Source organism: Lynx rufus, unplaced genomic scaffold (assembly GCF_022079265.1).
Source record: "Lynx rufus isolate CCGP_SWC_20201006 ecotype Redwood Valley unplaced genomic scaffold, mLynRuf1.p SCAF_28, whole genome shotgun sequence".
NCBI classification, from domain to species: domain Eukaryota; kingdom Metazoa; phylum Chordata; class Mammalia; order Carnivora; family Felidae; genus Lynx; species Lynx rufus.
This window is the reverse complement of record NW_025814843.1, coordinates 1,894,039-1,917,286: the sequence shown is the minus strand read 5'-3', so window position 1 is coordinate 1,917,286 and position 23,248 is coordinate 1,894,039. Positions and strand designations below refer to the sequence as shown.

Here is a 23,248-nt window from a genome sequence, read left to right as displayed (position 1 = left end):
CCTACTGGCTGTGTGACCTTAAAAAGTCACTCACCCTTTCTGATGCTCTCTGAAAGTGGTGTCAACGGGGACCCTGCGGGGCTGTGATGGAGCTCGAGCGAGGGAGGGTGGGCACGGCACTGTGCACCACACGCACCATTTGTGAGAATTAGGAAGACTCTGAACTATTCAGGGGCAAAAGGCAGAGAGAGGCTTACAGCCCACGAAATGCAAACATAACCCACATTTTCAGTCCATTCGTAACCACAAAAGAACTCCTCCTTCACCCGCTGTCTATAACCCGGACCGAGGGGGCACAGGAGTGCCAGGGCAGCAGTGCCCACGACGGCGGCTGTTACCTCGTCAATGGCAGACTCTTCGATCAGCCGCGGAGCATCCGAGGATAACAAGCCGTGAGTCGCCATCACAAAGATCTTGTATGCGCCTCTTTCCTTCAGGGTCTCTGCTGCAGCGAGGAAGCTGTCAACATCATCGATGATGTCGTCCTGTCCAATCACAGAGCGAGTGGAAGGCACATGAACACATGCGCAAAGCCAGGAAAAAGAAAGGGTCCAATTCTACTCTAGCAAATCTGCTGCTGCATGTAACGCCCCGACAGCAAGGTCACACTGCGAGTCTAAGTGGCTGTGACGCCACCACATTCCCTGCTGGCTTTTTGCAGCAAGGCTCCTCTGCCAGGTGCCTGTCATCTACAGGTGGCATCTTGGCCACACCCAAGGCTCCCTGGGGCCTCCCTCTCTGTGTCATCCCTTACTGTGCCTAGGACTGTGCCCTCACCCTGCAGGAGCTCCAGAAATGTTCACTAAAGGGTTTTTGGTTTTTGAAATGCATAATAAAGCTGTCAGGAAAGGCTTCTGACTCTAGGTAGACCTCTCCTCTTTTCCTGTTAGTTTTCTTCAGTTTCCAAATTTTCTCTGCTGGGCATATGGCAAATATGCTTTTTACATACGTTTTTATAATGGGAAAAACACTAATAGTTATTATTTTAACAAAATATGCAATCCAATGGTTTCCCTTCTATCGACCACATATTCCCAGTATGACAGGATAGAAAATATTGGCCTCCGCCCCGGGTTCCTGGCACAGAGCTCCTAAAACTCTTGTAAATTCCTATGTGATAAGGATACTAGGAACATGTCTTATTCTGGTATTTGTCTTTGACTCCATCCCTGACACAGGGCTCCTAAAACCCTTGTAAATTCGTACGTGGTAAGAATACTAGGAGCATCTTTTATTCTAAGGAGGGAAGTCTCGGTGGGCTCCCAAATGGGGGCTGGTCACCAGAAAGACCACAACATGAGGAGAAGCTTGGAATTGCCAGCTCCCCCACCCATCCTCCAGAGAGAGGAGAGGGGCTGGAAACAGAGCTAATGATCCATCATGCCTCTGTGATGAACCCTCCATAAAAATCCCCACAGTACAAGGTGTGGAGAGCTTCTAGACTGGTGAAAACATCCACATACTGGGACGGTGACGTGCCCCCAACTTCACAGGGATGGGAGATTTTGTGCTCTGGACCCTCCCAGACCTCGCCCTATGCAGATCTCTTCATCTGTATCCTTTACAACATCCTTTAATAAACTGGTAAATGTGTTTCCCGGAGTTCCATGAGCTGCTCTAGCAAATGAATCCAACCTGGGAACGGGGTCATGGGAACCTCCAATTTGTAGTCATATTGTACAGAAGCTGTGGGTAACCTGGGGCAACTGAAGTAGGGTGGGAGCAGTCTTGGGGGACTGACCCTTAACCCCTGGGGCTCAGACCCTAGCTCTGAGTAGACAGTGTCAGAACCGAGTTAAATTGTAGGGCACCCAGCTGGTGTTGTAGACAAAAACCTCCACACATCTGTGTGAGTAATAAAGGAGACACACAGGAGAGAGACACAGGAGGTGGAAAATGGAGTCTTTCCTCATCACACCCAGGCTACCAAAGTTATTTGAACCCCATTACGGTATTAAGCATTGTCTAGAGTTGAATAAATATTCATGTATGTATGTATATGTGTGTGTGTATGTATACATATATATATATAACGTCCTTGCCTTATATATATTCTTTTCAAATGTACACTGATATTACTATGATCAAAGAAAAAAATACTTTATATTTTTTTTATGTTTATTTTTGAGAGAAAGAGACAGCATGAGTTGGGGAGAGGCAAAGAGAGAGGGAGACACAGAATCCAAAGCAGGCTTCAGGCTCTGAACTGTCAGCATGGAGCCAATGCGGGGTTCGAACCCATGAACCGTGAGATCATGACCTGAGCTGAAGTCTGATGCTCAACTGACTGAACCACCTAGGCGCCCCAATACATATTACTTTAATTGTTTTTAATGTTTATTTATTTTTGAGAGACAGAGAGAGAGACAGAGAGAGAGAGAGAGAGAGAGAGAGTGAGTGGGGGAGGGGCAGAGAGAGAGAGAGACAGACACAGAATCTGAAGAGACTCCAGGCTCTGAGCTGTCAGCACAGAGCCCGACGCGGGGTTCAAACTCGCCAACCGTGGGATCATGACCTGAGCTGAAGTCGGACGCTTAACCGACTGAGCCACCCAGGCGCCCCCAGTACATATTACTTTAAAAGTGCTACTGGTAAGGGCGCCTGGGTGGCTCAGTCGGTTAAGTGTCCAACTTGGTTTTGGCTTAGGTCATGGTCTCTTCGCTTCATGAGTTCAAGCCCCGCATCGGGCTCTGCCCTGGCAGTGTGGAGCCTGCCTGGGATTCTCTCTCTCTCCCTCTCTTTCTCTGTCCCTCCCCGACTTGCGCTGTCTCTGTGTCTCTCAAGATAAATTTTTTTTTTCTTAAAAGTGCTGCTGGTAAAATTGTACAGCCTCTCTGAAATAGAGCTTGACAGGTTCTTATAAAATTGTATTTGCAATTACCATGCAACCCACCAATTGCACTTTTGGTCATTTATCCCACAAAAAGGAAAACTCTGTTCACACAAAAACCCATACACAAAAGCACAGAGCAATTTAATATCTAAGAGCAGAGAGCTAGAAACAATCCAAATGTCCTTTAATCAGTGAGTGGTTCAACTGGGGTACCAACCTACATGGAATACTGCTCAGCACTAAAAGCAAATATTAACATACATAACAACTTGATGGATCTCCAGGGAGACGTGCTAAGTGAAAAAAAAAATCAATCTTAAAGGGCTACCTACTATATATTCCACTTATATGACTTTCTTGAAATAACCGTTATAAAGACAGAGGACACGGGCGCCTGAATGGCTCAGTCGGTGAAGCATTCGACTTCAGCTCAGGTCATGATCTCGTGGTTCATGAGTTCAAGCCCTGAATCTGGCTCTGTGCTGACAACTCAGAACCTGGAGCCTGCTTCGCATTCTGTGTCTCCCTCTCTCTCTCTGCCCCTCCCCCATTCACGCTCTGTCTCTCCCTCTCTCTCCAAAATAAACACTAAAAAAAAAAATTTTAAGTAAAAAAGAGGGCAGACTAGACACGGCCACAAGTTAGTGATCAGGTGGGCAGGAAGGGGGTGTGGCCATAAAGGAGTGGCACAAAGGAGCTTCGTGGTGATGGAACAGTTCCATATCTGGATTGCAGTGGTGGTTACACAAAGCTCCACGTCCATATGCACGTATGCAACACCGGCAATATCAGAAGCAGCTCTATGAGTGGTGGTGATCTGAATTTCCAGATTGTGGTACAGTTAAGCAAGGAGGAGGAAGCTAGATAAAGAGGACACAAGATGTGTCTGTATAATCTGGGGGGAGCTACTTCCTATGAATCAATAATTACTTTAAAAAAAAAAAAGTTGTGGGGCGCCTGGGTGGCGCAGTCGGTTAAGCGTCCGACTTCAGCCAGGTCACGATCTCGCGCTCCGTGAGTTCGAGCCCCGCGTCGGGCTCTGGGCTGATGGCTCAGAGCCTGGAGCCTGTTTCCGGTTCTGTGTCTCCCTCTCTCTCTGCCCCTCCCCCATTCATGCTCTGTCTCTCTCTGTCCCAAAAATAAATAAACGTTGAAAAAAAATTAAAAAAAAAAAAAAAAGTTGTGGGATACCTGGGTGGCTCAGTCGGTTCAGCGTCCAACTTCAGCTCAGGTCACAATCTCGAGATTGGCGGGTTCGAGCCCCATGTCAGGCTGTGCGGACAGCTCAGAGCCTGAAGCCTGCTTCGGATTCTGTTGTCTCCCTCTCTCTCTACCCCTCCCCCACTCGTGAGCGCGCGTTCTCTCTGTCTCTGTCTCTCTCTCTCAAAAATAAACATTAAAAAAAGTGTTTTTTTCTTAAATGTAGCTGCAGCAGAAAGGGGGCAAAGGCTTTACTGAATTCACAGCATCTTGTTGCTATAGATTTTGCTGATTAAGGAATAAATTAACGGGCACAGCTATTATTACCCTATAGGGTGACATCGGAGATTTTCTGATTCAGAAAAAGTACAAACAAAACTAAGCACCAGGGAGCCCTGGTTAATTGGCGCGGCCACTTTGGGAACAAGTTGGCACCAGCCAGTGAAGTTGGGAATGTGTGTGCCTTAGACCCCCAGCCCCACTCCCAGGCACCGAGGAAGTCTAACCTGTATGCACCAGAGAAGAGACGCAACACTGTTCAAAACAGTATTATTTGGAAACAGAAAAACTTTACGTTCAGGGGAGCCTGGGTGGCTCGGTCAGTTAAGCGTCTGACTTCGGCTCAGGTCATGGTCTCATGGTTTGTGAGTTCGAGTGCACAGCCTGCTTCGGATCTTCTGTTTCCCTCTCTCTGCCCCTTCCCTGCTCTTGCTCACTCGCTCTCTCTCAAAAATAAACAATCAAGGGCCGCTGGGTAGCTAAGTCAGTTAAACATCCAATTTCAGCTCAGGTCATCATCTCACAGTTCGTGAGTTTGAGCCCCGCATTGGGCTCTGTGCTGACAGCTCAGAGCCTCGAGCCTGCTTCAGATTCTGCGTCTCCCTCCCTCTCTCTGTCCCCTCCCCAGCTCACGCGCATGCGCGCTCTCACTCTCTCTCAAAAATAAACAAACATTAAAAAAATAATACATAAAGGCGCCTGGGTGGCTCAGTTGGTTAAGCGTCCGACTTCAGCTCAGGTCATCTCTCACAGCTTGCGAGTTCGAGCCCCACGTCGGGCTCTGTGCTGACAGCTCAGAGCCTGGAGCCTGCTTCAGATTCTGCGTCTCCCTCTTTCTCTGCCCCTCCCCTGTGCTCTCTCTCTCAAAAATAAATAAAAAATTTTTAAATAATAATAACAAATAAATAAACATTAAAAAAAAAGAAAGAAAAACTGTATGTTCAATGCCTGGAGAACAGATCAGTAAGGTGAGCGTTGGCTGTACCATGGAACGGGCACACAGCAATGAAGAAATGTTAACGTGCAACCACATGTTAACTACACAGAGGAATCTCAAAACAGCGTTGAACAAAAAGTCGCAAAGTACACAAAGACTTCATTATATAAACATGAAAAACCTGCAAACGAAAACAACCTAGTGTTTCGCACACACGCACTCATGGCAGACTGCAATGGCAAGTAAGGGTACGAATGACGACTTTCAGGCTGCTGACAACCTCTGGGGGGAACAGAGGAGGGGGAGACCAGGGCAAAGCCCAGAGGTGGCTTCAGGGGGACAGGACAATGTTCTGATTCCAAGCTGAGTAATGGGGGACCCACGTGTTCATTTTATTCCTCTTGTAACTATACAGGCATTAAAGACACTCCTTTCGTGCGCTAGTTTTATGAAGTGCAAGAGGATGTGTGTTTTAAAGTCGTAATCAATTTCAGACGCTTTCAGCACAAAACAATTTCCCATGTTATGAACATCAGCTGCACAATATTTTAGTTGACTAAGGAGTTATAATTTCTTAGTAAACTAATAACAATTTTCAATTTTTGGACCAAAGTAAACATTTAGCCCAGGTACCAACTTAAATGAGACTTAACTGGCCATACCGCTATCCCCACATAATTAGCAAATAATTCAGCAGAGTAACAATGGCAAAATACAACAATGAATAATAAAAGAGGTCGACATACCACAATGATGGCGATCCTTCCTCCCACATCGCCAACAACTGTGATTGGGGGCTTTTCTTTAGGAATTAGCACTGGTCAGAAGAAAACACACACACAAAAGTTTCTATATTAAAACGTACGATACAGCCTCTAAGAAGTTAATGTCTCATGATAAAAAAACTCAAGAAACTAGCAACAGATGGAAACTTCCTCAACCTGATAAAGGGCAACTGTGAAAAATTCACAGCTGACATCATGCTTAATGAAAGATTGAAAACTCTCCCCTAACATCCGGAACAAGACAAGGATGCCCATCCTCTCCACTGCTATTCGACATTGTACAGGAGGTGCTAGCCAGGGCAATCAGGCAAGAAAAAAATAAATAAATAAAAGGCATCCAGATTGGAAAGTAAGAAGTAACACTATTTGTATCAGCAAGTGACTTGATCCCATATATAAGAAATACCAAAGAATCCACAAGGAACTACAAAAGCTAATACACCAATGCAGCAAATGTTGTAAGGTAACACACAAAAATCAGTTGTTTCTACATGCCAGCAATGAACAATCTAAAGAAGAAATTAAGAAAACAACTCCATTTATAAAAGCATCTAAAAGAATAAAATACCTAGGAATAAATTTAACCAAATAGGTGAAACACTTGTACACTAAAAACTATTAAAACACTGCTCAGGAGCGTCTGGGTGGCTCAGCTGGTTAAGCATCTGACACTGGCTCAGAGCCTGACAGCTGAAAGCCTGGAGCCTGCTTCAGATTCTGTGTCTCCCTTTCTCTCTGCCCCTCCCCCAGCTCACACTCTGTCTCTCTCTCAAAAATTAAAAAAAAAAAAAGAAAAAATTAAAACACTGCTCAAAGAAATTAAAGAAAATATACATAAATGGAAAAACAGCCCATGTGCATGGATGTAAGTATTAGTACTGTTAAGATGGCAATGCTCCCAGTGACCTAGAGATTCAATACAATCCTTATCAGAATCCCAACTGCTTTTCTGACAGAAATGAACTGACCATAAATTCCTGAAATATGGAAATACAAGGGACCCCAAATATCCAGAACCTCAAAAAAGAAAGAATCAAGGTGGAGGACTCACACTTCCCTATTTCAGAACTTATTACAAAGCTGTATTTTTTTTTTTAATTTTTTTTTCAACGTTTATTTATTTTTGGGACAGAGAGAGACAGAGCATGAACGGGCGAGGGGCAGAGAGAGAGGGAGACACAGAATCGGAAACAGGCTCCAGGCTCTGAGCCATCAGCCCAGAGCCTGACGTGGGGCTCGAACTCACGGACCGCGAGATCGTGACCTGGCTGAAGTTGGACGCTTAACCGACTGCGCCACCCAGGCGCCCCCAAAGCTGTATTAATCATACGTGGTACTAGCATAAGGATGAGGATATAGATCAAGGAAAAGAACTGAGTCAAGAAATAAACATTTATAGCCAATCCATTTTCCCCCCAGCTTTACTGAGATGTCTCTGACAAAGAACTAGTTGTTTTGTTTTTTTTTTTAATTTTTTTTTTTTAACGTTTATTTATTTTTGGGACAGAGAGAGACAGAGCATGAACGGGGGAGGGGCAGAGAGAGAGGGAGACACAGAATCGGAAACAGGCTCCAGGCTCTGAGCCATCAGCCCAGAGCCTGACGCGGGGCTCGAACTCACGGACCGCAAGATCGTGACCTGGCTGAAGTCGGACGCTTAACCGACTGCGCCACCCAGGCGCCCCAGAACTAGTTGTTAAGTTCAAGGTGTACAACATAACGATTTGATACACATCCATACGGCAAAATGATTACCACAGTAAGATTAATTAACACATCCATCACTTCACATGATTACAATTTGTGTGTGTGTGTAGTGAGAAACATTAAGAACTACTCTCTCAGTAACTTTTAAGTTTTCATGTATATAATACAGTATTATTAATTTACAGTTATCATGTTGTACACTAGATCCCCAGAATTTGGTGAACTTATAACTGCAAGTGTGTACCCTTTGACCAACATCTCCCCATTTCCTCCACCACCCCAGGCCCTGGCAACTAACATTCTATTGTCTGTTTCTATCAGTTGAGCTTTTTCTTTAGATGCCACATATAAGTGGGGCACCTGGGTGGCTCGGTCAATTAAGCGTCCGACTCTTTCGGCTTAGGTCACGATCTCACAGTCACGCTAGTCTAGTGTCTAGAGTATATAAAGAACTCTTACAACTCAACAATAAAAAGGCAAACAAACCAATTTTAAAAATAAGCAAAACATCTGAACAGACACTTCTCCAAAGAAGATATGTAAGTGGACAAGCACATGAAACATCATTAGCCATTAGAGAAATGTGGGTCAAAACTACAACAAAGTACCACTTCAACCTGCTAGGGAGACTATTATAAAAGAAATCAGGAGAGGCACTTGGGTGGCTCCAGTCGGTTAAGCATCTGACTCTTGATTTCAGCTCAGGTCATGATCTCACAGTTCCTGAGAGGGAGCCCCACATCGGTGGGGCTGACAGCACAGAGCCTGCTGGGGATTCTCTCTCTTCCCCTGCCCCTCCCCTGCTCACTCTCTCTCAAAAAAAATAAATAAACATCTTTAAAAATCAGGAAATAAGTGTTGGGAAGGATATGGAGAAATCAGAACCTTTGTATATGGCTGGGAGAATGTAAAATGGCACAGCTGTTGTGGAAAACAGTTCGAGGGCTCCTGAGAAAGTTAAACATAAAGTTACGACGAGACCCAGCAATTCTAACCCTGGAGAAATGAAATCGTAAGTCTGTGGGAAGCGGGCACACGAATGAACGTCACAGCCTTAGAGCCAAAGGCAGATGCAACTCCAGTGCCCACCAGTGGGGGAATGACAAGCAAGCTGTGCCATATCCACACACAACAGAAAAGCATCCGGCCACGGAAAGGAATCAAGTCCCAGTGCGCGCAATGACTTGGATGAACGTCAAAGACGTTACGCTCGGTGAAAGAAACTAGACGCAGGTCACAGACTGTATGATTCCGTTTCTATGAAATGTCCAGAACAGGCAAATTCATAGCAACAGAAAGGGGGCATGGGAGTGATAATTTAATGGGTAGGGGTGTTTTTCTGGGGGGATGAGGTGTTCGAAACCAGGGAGAAATGGTGGTTGCACCACGCTGCAGACGTACGAAACGCCAGTGAACTGTGTACCTTCGAAAATGGCTGATTCTAGGTTATGTGACTTTCACTCAATTTTTGCAGAAAGGTCAGCGTCACTGAAGGAAAAAGTAGGAGTGCTCCAGATCAGGGCTGCTCCACCTCGGCACCACTGACGTTTTGGGTTAGATAATTCTTTGTTGTGGGGGCTGTCCTGTGTGTCACAGGACCTTTACAGTGTCCTTGGCTTCTTCTCACTAGATGCCAGGAGCAGCCCCCTCACTTGTGACCTCCAAAAATGTCTGCAGACACCTCCAAATGTCCTCAACGGGACAAAATCCAATGGCACCCCCTGGCTGGAAATCACTGCTGTGGATTAAAAGGGTGGCTAAGGGCGTATGACAATTCAACGCAATGTGTGATCCTAGGTGGCAGGGCGGGCGGGGGGCAGCGGGGTACGACAGAAATGCAAAACCCAACAGAGCAAGACAAATCCCAAAACTGAAGTGACTTTTTTTTTTTTTTTTTTTTTTACATTTTCTACCCTTTTCCCAGGCACCTGACGCCAGTACCGGGGAAAGAGCACAGCGGTGTAGCCTTTAGGGAATCAACCCAACAAAGAGCCATACGAACAGTCTCAGCTTGGGCCTCCTTAATCTCACTTTTAGAAACTTACAATGAAATAAACCCAAGTGCAGAAGTTTTTACCCACATATGCGCACTGCAACATTCTACTGGCAAGGAGCAGGCGAGAACAAGTACCAGCCAGACCCTGCTCAGGCTTAGGTTTAAGCCACATCTTTAAGATGGGATATTCAACAGCCATTAAAAATGCTGTTTACGCAAGTTTTTAATCACGTGGGCGAAGGTACGTTATGGAGGGAGGCGCGCGTTCTGTGCCCAGGATGCACCGCATCTCCTTAACACAAGTAAGGAAAACCTGAGAAGAGACCCATGAAAAGAGAAATGGGTCTCTGGATGTAGCATTGATGATTATTTTCTTCCTTTATAACGGAATGTTTGGAATATTTATATAACGTGTACACACTGGAAAAGAACTGTTTTCTGTTTTAGTTGGCGTTTTTCATGTTTAAGAAACCAGAATGTACAAACTAACATTTTATTATTTTTTTTAATTTTTTTTGTAGGCTCCACACCCAGTACGGAGCCTAAAGGGGGGCTTGAACTCACGACCTTGAGATCAAACAAAACCTGAGCTGAGATCAAGAGTTGGATGCTTAACCAACTGAGCCACCCAGGGGCCCCACAAACTAATTTTTTTTTTTTTAACGTTTATTTATTTTTGAGACAGAAAGAGACAGAGCATGAACAGGGGAGGGGCAGAGAGAGAGAGGGAGACACAGAATCGGAAACAGGCTCCAGGCTCTGAGCCATCAGCCCAGAGCCTGACGCGGGGCTCAAACTCACGGACTGCGAGATTGTGACCTGAGCTGAAGTCGGACGCTTAACCGACTGAGCCACCCAGGCACCCTATAAACTAATTTTTTAAATCTAACACTAAATATCAAAATCTTGTGATACAATCAAAATCTCAAAATAGATGCGTCAGATGCCACAGGAACAATGCTTTCTTTTGCTGTCATGTATCTATTTGCTATTAACTTTAACAAGTATTACACAGAGAAGGTCAGGCCATCAAGTGTGCAAAAGCAAAGTGCAACACGTAGGAGCTGCGAAATTCAACTTCTCAATTATAATCCCACCCAAATCTTCCAGCGTTCACCACCTGGGTTAAAACATAAGCACAGAAATGTTATAATTAAAATCGTGAATGAAATGAGCTGAAACAGAGAGAGCAAATAAACAGATGGAGGAAACGTCAGAGAGTCCCATTCCCTGGTTTTCATTTTTTTTTTTAATTAAAAAAGAAATTTTTTTAATGTTTATTTATTTTTGAGAGAGAGAGAGAGAGAGAGAGAGAGAAACAGAGCATGTGCGGGAACGGGGCAGAGAGAGAGGGAGACACAGAATCCAAAGCAGGTTCCAGGCTCTGAGCCGTCAGCACAGACCCCAACATGGGACTCGAACACAAGGACCACGAGATCATGACCTGAGCCAGAGTCGGATGCTTAACTGACTGAGCCACCCAGGCGCCCCCCATTCCCTGGTTTGCAGACGGGAAACCAGCAGCTCCATTTCTGCAGTCCAGAAACCACTAGCTAAGGCCACATTTAAAGCTAAGACCCAGAAGTTAAAAGGAGCTGATTCGTCTAAAGACTGCGGGATGTGTTCCGGAATGGAGCCCACGTGACTGCCAAACTGAACAGGAACGTGCTTTCCCCCACGCTCAGGGGAAGGGCTTATCCCTTGAGCCGAAGGCACTGGGGCTCCTGACATCCACTACTGCCTAAAAGCAGAGCCCCCCAAAAGAATGCCCATTCAAAAGAATGCCCGTGTCAGAAATCCACTCCAAGAACAACCAGGAAGGACTGACCTACCATGGAGACTAGAGGTCAGCACCACACCTCAACAGACACTGTCACAAAGCTATCCTACTGCCATCCGTGCTGAGGAGACGCTCATCTCTCCTAAAAGTCACCTGTTTTCTAGCTTCCGCTTCCCCTGTTAAAATGGTATAGAGGCCCCCAATCCTAAACCCTGTCTTTTCTCGCACTAATCTATCTTTTGTGAGTTGTTTTTTTTTAATGTTTACTTATTTATTTGAGAGAGACAGTGTGTGCGAGCAAGTGTGGGGGAGGGCAGAAAGAGAGGGAGACAGAGGATCCTAAGAAGGCTCCACACTGTCAGCACAGAGCTGGACACGGGGCTCGAACTCACAAACCGTGAGATCATGACCTGAGCCGAAACCGAGAGCCAGACACTTAACCAAATGAGCCACCCAGGTGCCTTCTTTTGTGAGTTTTATTGCAGGCCCCAAAGCCCGAACCTAAAGAGGGCAGAGGATAAGTTTTTCCTCCCCATCAGACTCAAACAAAGGCAGTATTTTTTTAATCAAGAAGATGTTAATAAAGCACGAAGGAAGTTTCTTAGAAACAAAAGCAAATTCACACATAACCCTACCACCCTGTCACCAGTATTTCCATCTTCCATATTCCCTCCCGGGCCTCACACAAACACAGGTATACCCTCTCATGTTCTGCCCATTCCCATATGTTCCAGATTTTTCTCTTGTGTCCAGACAGTCTTAATTATGTCAACAGGCTGCATAATTAGCTGTGCTGATACAGCATAATTCAAGCTCTACCCTCTGCTAAGCCGTTTAGACTTTCCCAATATTCTGCATTCAAAATAACACTATAGTGAATAACTTGCACATACAAAGTTTTCTGCTTATGTTAAACCCTTCTCTAGGATTTATTACTGAATGAATGAAATTCCCTGAAGTGCCAGAACGGAGTCTTTTCCTAGTTCTTGCTGTGATCACACCGACTGCTTCTAGAAGGCTCCACAGTCCACAGGGCTCTCTGAAATGCACTTGTGACAACCAGGCCAGGCCAGGAAAAGTATTAGTCATTTTTGCCAACTTAAAGAAAAAAACAGAGAAGAGGCAGTTCACAGCTGAAAAACGACAAATTCAGTCAGCCTTAAAACCAAAGCGGGAAGTGACAAAGAGGGGCCAGCGCACTTACTGGGGATCTCCAGGCTGGGGTGGATGGCAGCCACACTCCTGACCATGGGCGGGGAATGCCGTCCATCCACCAAGTCGGACTCGGCGTCCTGCGCTTCCCCGTGAATCACCGCAATTCCCAGTCGCAGGCGCTCCGCAAAAGACTGTGCCCTGAGGGAGAGCAGTAGACACAGTTCAGAAATCACGCAGCCCCCGTTCTCCAGCGTTCGCGGGAGAAACAGAAGACAACATAAATCAGATGCGGTTTCCGAAAGAATTCGTGAAAAGAGAAAGAAGGTGACCTGCAAGTGTTAGGATGCAGGACAAAGTGTGGAGTCCCCACGTGACGAGCGTGTCCCTCTGGCCAGGGCAGCGATGGGCAGCGGCCAGCCTGCTCTGTGCTCAGCCCACTAGGGAGCCTACAGCAGTGACTCCGGGAAGCCTCAGCCTTCCGGCTTTTAATTGCTAATCCACCCGGCCACGCACTTCTTAGTGAGAACCAACCACAGGAGACAAGGTGCGTTACAGCTTCAGAAAAGCAGTAAGCGTCGATTTTTTTTTTTTCTTTTTTTTTTCAACGTTTATTTATTTTTGGGACAGAGAGAGAGACAGAGCATGAACAGGGGAGGGCCAGAGAGAGAGGGAGACACAGAATGGGAAACAGGCTCCAGGCTCTGAGCCATCAGCCCAGAGCCCGACGCGGGGCTCGAACTCACGGACCGCGAGATCGTGACCTGGCTGAAGTCGGACGCTCAACCGACTGCGCCACCCAGGCGCCCCAAGCGTCGATTTTTAAATTGTACTGAGACAGAACGAAGACACCATAAAATATACACGTTTACACTGTACAATCTCATAGGCTCTGATGTGCGTACACATCCGTGCAACCATCAGCACAACGAAGACCAGGAAAATCTCTCACTGCCAGACATGTCCTGGTGCCCCTTTGTAATTTCTCCTTCCGGTACCAGGCAAACCAATAGTTTGTACTCTGTCAGCATAGTTTTGCCTTTTCTAGAATTCTGTAAGTAAAATCAGAGTATCATTTTTTTTTTTTTTTTGTCTTTCTTCGTTCACTAAGGAAAACATGTTGGAGATCCATCCATTTTACATGGGACACCAAAGTCACCCCTTTACACTGCCACAATCTGTTGTTTGGGTCTATCAGTTTGTCCATTCACTTGAACTTCTGCATTGTTTCCAGTTCTGAACCATTACAAAACTGCTTTGAATATTCATGTACAAATCTCTGCATGGACTTATGTTTTCTTTTCTCCAGGGTAAATACCTAGGCATAGAATGGCTGGATCATAGGACAGGCATGTATTTAGCTCTCTAAAGAAACAACCGTGAGGCACCTGGGTGGCTCAGTCGGTTAAGCGTCCAACTTCAGCTCAGATCATGATCTCACGGTTCATGGGTTCAAGCCCCGCGTCGGCTCTGTGCTGACAGCTCAGAGCCTGGAGCCTGCTTCGGATTCTGTCTCCCTCTCTCTCTCTCTGTCCCTCCCCACGTTGTGCTGTCTCTGTCTCTGTCTCTGTCTCTCTCTCCCCCTTAAAAAATAAAAAACATTAAAAAATTAAAAACACAACAACAACGAACTCTTTTCCAAAGTGGTTATACCATTTTACATTCCCACGAACTGCGCACGAGGGTTCCAGTGCCTCCAAGTTCTGCCACTCAGTGTGGTCAGTCACTTCAACTACTACCCATGCTAACGGCGCGTACAGGTGCCTCACCGTGGCCTCAGTTTGGACTGGCCTCATAACAAATGGTGCTGAACATTTTCACGTGCTTACCTGCCAATTGAATATATACTTTGGGGTAAAGGGTCTGTTTATCTTTTGCCAATTTTTTAGTTGGGTTGTTAGTTCCCTAAGTTTTGGGAATTCTTTACACATTCTAAATACAAATTCTTTATCAGATACAGGCTTTCCCAATATTTCCTCCCACTCTGTCTGTGTCTTCTGTCATTCTCTTCATAAATAGTCTTTGGAAGAGTAGTTTTAATTTTGATGACACATGATGTGACAACTTTCTTCTTATAAAACGGACTTCTAGTGTCATATTTAAAAAATGTTTGTCCAACCAAAGTCACAAAGATTTTTCTCCATGTTTTCCTCTGGGAGCTTTATAGTTTTAGGTTCTACATTTAGGTATGGGATTCATTTTTAGTTGATGTTTGTATATGATGTAAAACATGGCTCAGAATTGATGATTTTGCACATGAATTTCCAGTCATTCCCACACCATTTGTTCAAAGGACTATCCTTTCTCCATTCAGAATTGCCTCTGCCCCTCTGCTGGAAATCAGTATTCGAGATACGCGTAGGTGTATTTCTGGACTCTGTTCTGTTCCACTCAGCTATTTTTCTATCTTTTCCCAATCACACACAATCACGATTGCTTTAGCTTTATGGTCAGTCCTGACTTCAGTGTTACATCTCCAACTTTGGTATTCTTTCTCAAAGTCCAAGTAGCACTTACATATCTACCGAGTGGAAGGGCAAGTCCACCTGAATCATATTTGGCCAACACCCAAATCCCATAATCACTGGTGCGGAAAACACCCTGAGAAGTGATTAGCGGTGCCATTACTTTCCAGTGAACATACACAGTTCAATCACCATGGATCGCCTTCTTCAGCCCCTTGGGTGTGTTTCTTCATCTGAGAGAGAGAGAGAGAGAGAGAGAAAGAAGAGAAGAGAAGAGAAGAGAAGAGAAGAGAAGAGAAGAGAAGAGAAGAGAAGAGAGAGGGAGGGAGAGGGGGAGAGAGAGGGAGGGAAGACGCTGGCCTCCTAGCTACAGAAGATCAAGTGAGGTAACACAGACGTCTTAGTTCCAGCTGCTGTAACTGGATACCACAGACCGGGGGTGCTTAAACAGCAGAAATGTGTTTCTCACGGTTCTGGAGGCTACAGGTCCAAGATGAGGGCCTGCTTCCCGGTTTGCACACGGCCTCTGTTTCTCACTGTGCCCTCGCGTGGCAGAGAGCAGACGGCCCCTGCAGCACTGGTCTCTTCTCCTAAGGGCACTGAGCCCATACATGACGGCTCCTCCTTTGTGACCTAATTACCTCCCAAAGGCCTCCCCTCCTAAAACCATCACAGTGGGGGTGAGGATTTCAAGATGAATGTTGGGGGGACACAAACATTCAGTCCACAATAGCAGCTAAAACATCTGCCGCTAAACCTAAGCTCCCTGAGGGCACCTTCTCGGGTCTCATCCGACCGGCACAATAGCTTCTCAATAAACATCTGAATGGGTAAATGACAAACTCAGTGTGGTACAGCCCACCCTTGAACAATATGGGTTTGAACTGCATGGGTCCACTCACAGCCAATTTTTTTTTATATAAATACAGTGCAATACTGTAAATGTATTCTCTTCCTCATGATTTTCTTAATAACATTTTCTTTTCTCTAGCTTACTTTATTGTAAGAATACAGTATACTACACGTAACATACAAAATTTGTATTAATTGACTGGTTACGCTATCAGTGAGGTTCTAGTCAACGGCGGTCTGTCAGTAGTTGAGTCCTGGGGGAGTCCAAGTTATGCATGGATTCTGAAGCACAGGGGGGTCGGCACCGCTAAAACCTGTGTTGCTCAAGAGTCAACTGTACCAACAAATGCCAAATAAACGAATCCAAAGGCTATTACAATGATAAAATCCCATCAACACATGAAGTCAGATGTAAACTGAGTATTGTAAAAGTTACCAAAAGCCTATCCATATGGGCGAGTCAAATGAAAATTCATCATATTCTTTTGGTATTTAGTGGGAAAAAACCGAGCGACACACACTGCTGCTACTCCGGTCTCCGCCGAGATGGAAGGCCCCCCACCATGGAGCAGAACTGAAAACCCGGATGTTATACATGAAACAAACCTAAGAAGACTCTGAACAGTACAGGAGACACGGACTGGCCGGGGACCTCGGGACTGCGGGGATAACAAGGTGCTGAGTCCTCTGGTCTTTCTGTCTCGTTACCCCATATCCCAGACTCGCAGCTGGAGAGGCGGGCGGCCCAAAATGCCAAGAGGCACATACCAAAGAAGCGCAGACAAAAGCCTGCTTTCTCCAGCCACAGGACCAAGAGAGAGACCGCCTCCCACATCAGAAAACTTGAACTCTACCCCCGGCCACCCCAGGCAAAACCAGCTATGCCACTCGCCCACACGAGTTTAGGTCAAGCAGGGGGCCTGCACTGCCTCCCTTGCCAGGCGATAACGATGAGCCCCAAACCCGCCAACGGGGTAGTTGAAGAGACGGCCAAGTAGGGGGCTGGCACTTTTCATCCCCACCGGGCGGTCATCACCCCTGCGCCCCGCCGGGTGTCAGTGCAGAGGGACACGTGGACTTCCACCCCGACTCGGCAGTAAGGAGGTGCCCTTCCCCCTCCCCTGTGAGGTGGCGTCAGATGGGGCCCCGTCAGTCAGTGGTAACAGGGCCACTCCCCACCTGTGTCAGCAGAGGATTCCCAGGGAGCGGTGCTCGCACTCTGACCCACTTGTGAGTGTTTTCGTCCGACTCTTCCTACAGAGCCACGGCAACCACGACAGTGTGGTGCTGACATACAGTCAACAGAACAGATCTGAGAGTCCAGAAATACACACAAACATCTATGGCCGAGTGATTTTGACAAGAATGCCAAAGCCATTCAAGGGGTAGAGAACAGTCTTTTTGACAAATGGTGCTAGACAACCAGACAATCACGTGGAAAAGAAAGAAGCTGGACCCCTACCTACGGCTCCCTCCAGACACAAAAATTAATTCAAAATCGATCGACAACCCAAACCTAAGAGCTAAAACTACACTATTGGGAGAAATCACAGGGGTAAAACTTAGTGCCCTGGGTTTAGCGATGGCTGCTTAGATATGATGCCAGAAGCAAAAGCAGTAACAATAACGCTAAACCGGACTCCATAAAATTAAAAACTTCTGTGCGTCAAAGGACCATATCAAGACGGAAAAAGACAACCTGCAAAATGGGGTAAAATTACAAACCACGTACCTGATAAGGATCTAGTCTCCAGAATATATAAAGGACTCCTACAATTCGACCACAAAAAGAAAAACCACCCAGTTAAAAAACGTGCAAAAAGGGGCACCTGGCTGGCTGTCGGTTCAACATCTGACTCTTGATTCTGACTCAGGTAGCGATCCCAGGGTCATGGGATGGAGCCCCGCGTCAGGCTCTGCAGTGAGCATGAAGCCTGCTTAGGATTCATTCTCTCTCTCTCTTCCTCCCTCCCTCCCTCCCTCTGCCCCTCCCCTAGCTCATACTCATTCTCTCTCAAAAAAAAAAAAAAAAGTACAAATGACTTGAGTAGACATTTCTCCAAAGAAGCACATGAAAAGACGCTCAACATCATTCATCACCAGGGAAGTACAAATCAAAACAACAACGAGACACCACTTCACACCCACTAGGATGGCTGGAACAGTAACGAAACAGCAAATAAGCGTTGGTCGGGATGTGGAGAGATTGGAATCCTCGTACGTTCCTGGTGAGAATGTGACATGGTGTGGCGGCCCCTCAAAAATGTAAACACAGGGGGCACCTGGAGGGCTCAGTGGGTTGCACATCCAACTTCAGCTCAGGTCATGATCTCACAGTTCGTGAGTCCAAGCCCCGGGTTGGGCTCTGCCCTGGCGGTGTCTCCCTCTCTCCACCCCACCCCTGCTCACACTCTCTCTCTCAAAAATAAAGAAACATTTAAAAAAATGTAAACCTAGAATTACCATACGCCCAGAGCTTTCAATCCTAGGTATCCAACCAGGAGAAAGGAAACCACGCGTCCACACGGCAACGGGTACACAAATGTTTGCAGCAGTGCTACTCACAACAGCCACTACGTGGCAACAACCCAAACGTCCCTCAATACGTGGATGGCTAAACAGGCTGGAAGAGTAGTCAGCCATAAAACGGAATGAGATCTTGACACAGGACACAACGTGAAGGAACCCCGAAAACATTGTGTCAAGTGAAAGAAACCAGATGCAAAAGGCCACACAGTGTACGATTCCATTTATATAAAATGTCCAGAAGAGGCATATCCAGAGACAGAAAGCAGATCAGTGGTTGCCAGGGGCTGGGGAGAGAAGGGAATGGAGAGTGATTTCTTAACGGGTCCGGGGTGTCCTTCAGGAGTGATGAGAAAGTTCTGAAACAAGAGAGTGGTGGTCGTTGCACAACACTGTGAGGGCGCTAACTGCCAATGAACTGTAGATTTTAAAACGATCAGTTCCATGTTCTACGATTTTCACCTTCACAACAACTGAAACCATGTGTATCAGAGAAAAACAAATTACTAAATTAAATCTGATCCAGCACGATGCTTGGAAAAATGGGATCTTATGTTCCAAACGAGTCACGGTTGACTCCAACTTAATCAAATGGACAAGACTCTGCTGATAAAGACTCTTAACGGAAGCCCTGTGTGGACACAGCACTGGCTGCACTGGACACAACTTCATGTTTTTAGCAATAATGCCAACCTCGTTAATAGACCCAATGTCATTCCTCGTTTACCACGGAAAACTACTTATCGTAATACCTTCGAAACCAGCGGCTTATCGTCCACGAGCTCTCCTCATCCTTCAGTAGCAACGGTCTGCGGGCCCAGGCCAGAGGTAGGTGCCTGTGGCCTCCTTACACACCACAGGGCTTAACAGGGATCCAGTGACCAAAGGCAGGATAATTGCGGGACACAATTTTAAAAGAGCTTTTTTAGGAAAAAACCTTTCTTCCAACATATGCTTTTATTCTCTCCCTTTCCCGCTTTGTTGGAAACGCTGGTGTAGGAAATCCTCTCAACCCCAAGCCTCTTTAAGTCCTGTATTACCGATTCATCAGTTACTCCAGGTTACACAGAACCCTCAGCACTGCCCTATTTGTAGGCCTCAGTAAAATGTCACCTTTTAACATGTACCAGTAAGTGGCCTCTTGGCGGGATATAATTCTGTTAATAAATTACTGAGTTCTTCTAATAAAAGGCAGTGAACAGTCACAAAGTATATTCACTGGTATTTTAAAGGGCAGATCTGAAGACCGACGAGCGGCTGCCAATCAAGAACTAGGTCAGGCATCCCTACACCTGGAAGTTTCTGACTACTGGTCACATATTGGGATTGAAAAAAAAGACGAAAATACATCATCATTTTTAAAATGGAGTCAGCAGACAATCTTCTAAACTAAAAACCCACAGGGGTGCCTGGGAGGCTCAGTCAGTTAGGCATCCAACTCTTGACTTCAGCTCAGGACATGATCTCACAGTTTGTGAGTTCGAGCCCTACATCAGGCTCTGCACGGACAGTGCAAAGCCTGCTTGGAACTCTCTCTCCCTCTCTCTCTTGTCCCTCCCTGCTTGTGCGCGTGCACTCACTCTCTCTCAAAATAAATAAGCTTAAAAAAAAAAATTAAAAGCCCACAGAATTAAGGGAACCGCTGAGACAGAATCCAGAATGTCCAGGATCCAACTGGGGATGTGATTCTCCACATGGACCCAAGGAGTAGTCATGAGCTCCCACCTACCTTTTGGCTGAGGCTGGAGATTTGGCCACAATCACTGCATTCCTGTAGTCCGGGATCTGTGACAGATTAAGAGGTCAGGGATTACTCCAGAGGCTGTTCACGCCAGCACCTGACAGTCAATAAAAAGGAACATTCCTAGACTCAAAACTGTCATCTGGTCACATGAAAAGTCTTCCAAAAAGAGAAAAAGTTCAAAGTAAATTTCCCCTTTGGAAAATGAAGAAACTCCTACTACCTAGGAAAAAATAGGACAGAGGTATGAGCCTCACAGACTTAAGACAAAAAGCAATGCTAATCGGTGATTAGCTGATATCCAGGGGCCAGTGAATACTGATAATGGGGTATAAAGACGTTTTTATAAAGTCAACAGGAATTCCTCTCATGAATGCCCGTTACGTGCAATTTCACAGTGCAAGGATGATAGGCATCCAACCTGAATCCAAGGCAACTGTCACATTCCAAATTAGTACACTCCATACGAATGACTCCCATATCTGAGTCATGGCATTTTGAAGAAACCAATCTGTTAAAGGATAATCAGGATGGTGGGATTTTTTAAAGATATGAAGAACCCTTAAGAAAATAACTAAAATATCAGTCTACTCTGCAGACTTTTACTGTTGGAACATTTGAAGTGATTGTAATTGAAGATATACCCATTATCGACTTCTGAGAGTTTATAAGACAAAACTCTTTTTAAGCTGTGCAGTGATTTATTTCTGACTTCACCCTGGCAATAGTTTCAAATTATGTTCTTGACATTCAGACACTTCGTTAAATGGTATTATTTCATTCAATATACCCTCTTCACTTTTTTTCTCACAACTATGCTATATCAATGAATTTCTATATAAGCATTAATAACATCTAACACCTTGTACGATGCCTAGTACACAGGAAGCACTAAGTAATACTTAGTAAATAAACAGAACACTGATTTATTTGAAGAACGCTCTAATGCAAAAATACCCAGCATAACCACACGGATCGGGTATCTTTATAGGGCAGCCTAATTTGTCCAACACTACCAAGGAGTAAGGGAGCAAAAAATACACATGGGCATTTTCCTTATTTTCACTGGAAGTCTTCCTAAACTGTTTTATGGACTTGTCTCTCACCAAATATCATCAAACAGCGCAAACCCAGCCAAGAGGAGAAGTGACAATGAAGGAAAACAGTTAATAAAGCAAATAAAAGGAGACTTTAAAAGAAAGGACTCTTTAATAAAAACAGGTCTATTTCGGGAGTACGTGGCTGGCTCAGTTGGTAGAGCATGAGACTCTTGATCTCAGGGTTATGAGTTCAAGCCCATGTTGGGAGTAAAGTTTGCTTAAAAAAAAAAAAAAAAGAAACGAAAACAGGTCTATTTTCTCCCCAGGAGCTACAACAGGAAACCGTACACTTAAAGAACTGGCTGTTAAGAAAAAGAACCAGGGGCGCCTGGGTGGCTCAGTCAGTTAAGTGTCTGACTTCAGCTTAGGTCATGATCTCGCAGTTCATGAGTTCAAGCCCGGCGTTGGGCTCTGGGCTGATGGCTCACAGCCTGGAGCCTGCTTCAGATTCTGTGTCTCCCACTCTCTCTCTGCCCCTCCCCCGCCTGTGCTCTGTCTCTCTCTGTCTCTAAAAAATGAATAAACATTTTTAAAAAATTAAAAAGAAAGAAAAAGAACCAAAAAGAAACCTAGGCAGTGGAAATAAGAAACTCACTAACGGGCTTTTACGGTGGCAGAACGGAGACAGATAAACAAGCCTGGGTCTTCCAGCCAAGGGATTTTCCCACAACGCTATATATAACAACGCAAAACTTGAAAAAGACCAAATAACAAAAAGTGAAACAACAGAAACTAGATCCAAAATTTTCAACATCTAACAGTTCCCAAAGGAAAGAATGAGAAAACAGAAGAGATGAGATAATCAAATAATAGGGGGGGAAAATGCCCAGAGAATGAAAGAGACCCAGGGAGTATCTAGTGACATGAAAGGAAAAAAGATCTACCCCAGACACATCATGCGGAAGTTTCAAAACCACAGCAGAAAAATGAGACACTGTGGGGGAAATTCCTGCCTGCCCCCAAAAACACACTAGATGTACCCTCACACTAAAACTCAAGAAAGGGAAAAATTCAAATCATACAGCATTGTTTTGGTCATTAAACTTGCAAAACTAAGTGCACGGGGAAATAGACACTATCATATGTACTGTTAGTGAAAGTATCAATTAATACAGCCCCTTCGAACTGCAAGTTTCATGATATCATATTAAAATATTAAATTTTCATGATATTCAAACATTAAATTTTCAGAAAATTGAGATTTTTGCAATATCTACTAAAGCATTAAAAATGTAGATTACTTTTCTATCAAGCAATTCTACTCCCCAACATTTTTTCAAAAAAATATGTAAGTAATCAGAAAGGTAAGTACAAGAATTTCCAATGCAGCATTATTTAATGATAAATTTTTAAGTAAAATATTTCATCTAAAAGAGTGAAAAATTGGGGCACCTGGGTGGCTCAGTTGGTTTAGTGTTCGACTTCAGCTCAGGTCATGATCTCGTGGTTTGTGGGCTCAAGCCCTGTGTCAGGCTCTGTGCTGACAGAACGGAGCCTGCTTTGGATTCTCTATCTCCATCTCTCTGACCCTCCCCCACTTACGCACACGCGCTCTCTCTCTCTCTCTCTCTCAAAAATAAACATTAAAAAAAAGAAGATAAAACATTCACAGCCCTTAAAAAAAAAGGGTGAAAAATTAAAACAACCTAATATCCAATCAAGAGGAGGATGGTTGAAAAAACTGTGGCTCATTTAAACTTGTGCTTTAAACATTTAAACACGTAGCCATTTGATCTTAATTGAACTCAAAGAAAATGATTCAGTTCTCAGTCACACTAGCCATGTGCAACGACCAGTGGCGACCAAACTAGACAGCGGCTAGAACATTTTCACAATCACAGAAAGTTCTACTGGCCATCACTGATCTAAACTCAGAACTACGATGTAGCAATTAT

At 45.0% G+C, this 23,248-nt stretch overlaps 1 protein-coding gene across 2 annotated transcripts in view; it reads right to left on the bottom strand.

Moving 5' to 3' along the window:
• PRPSAP2 (phosphoribosyl pyrophosphate synthetase associated protein 2) overlaps positions 1–23,248 on the bottom strand; it is a 46,926-nt gene that overhangs the window by 3,801 nt on the left and 19,877 nt on the right. For both annotated transcript variants that reach the window (XM_047089849.1, XM_047089850.1), the window contains 4 exons: positions 20,242–20,297; positions 12,722–12,870; positions 5,996–6,066; positions 339–485 (listed from right to left, as the gene is read on the bottom strand). In XM_047089849.1, coding sequence (XP_046945805.1) covers positions 339–485; positions 5,996–6,066; positions 12,722–12,870; positions 20,242–20,297 — 423 coding nt within the window. The remainder of the gene's footprint in view (positions 1–338; positions 486–5,995; positions 6,067–12,721; positions 12,871–20,241; positions 20,298–23,248) is intronic.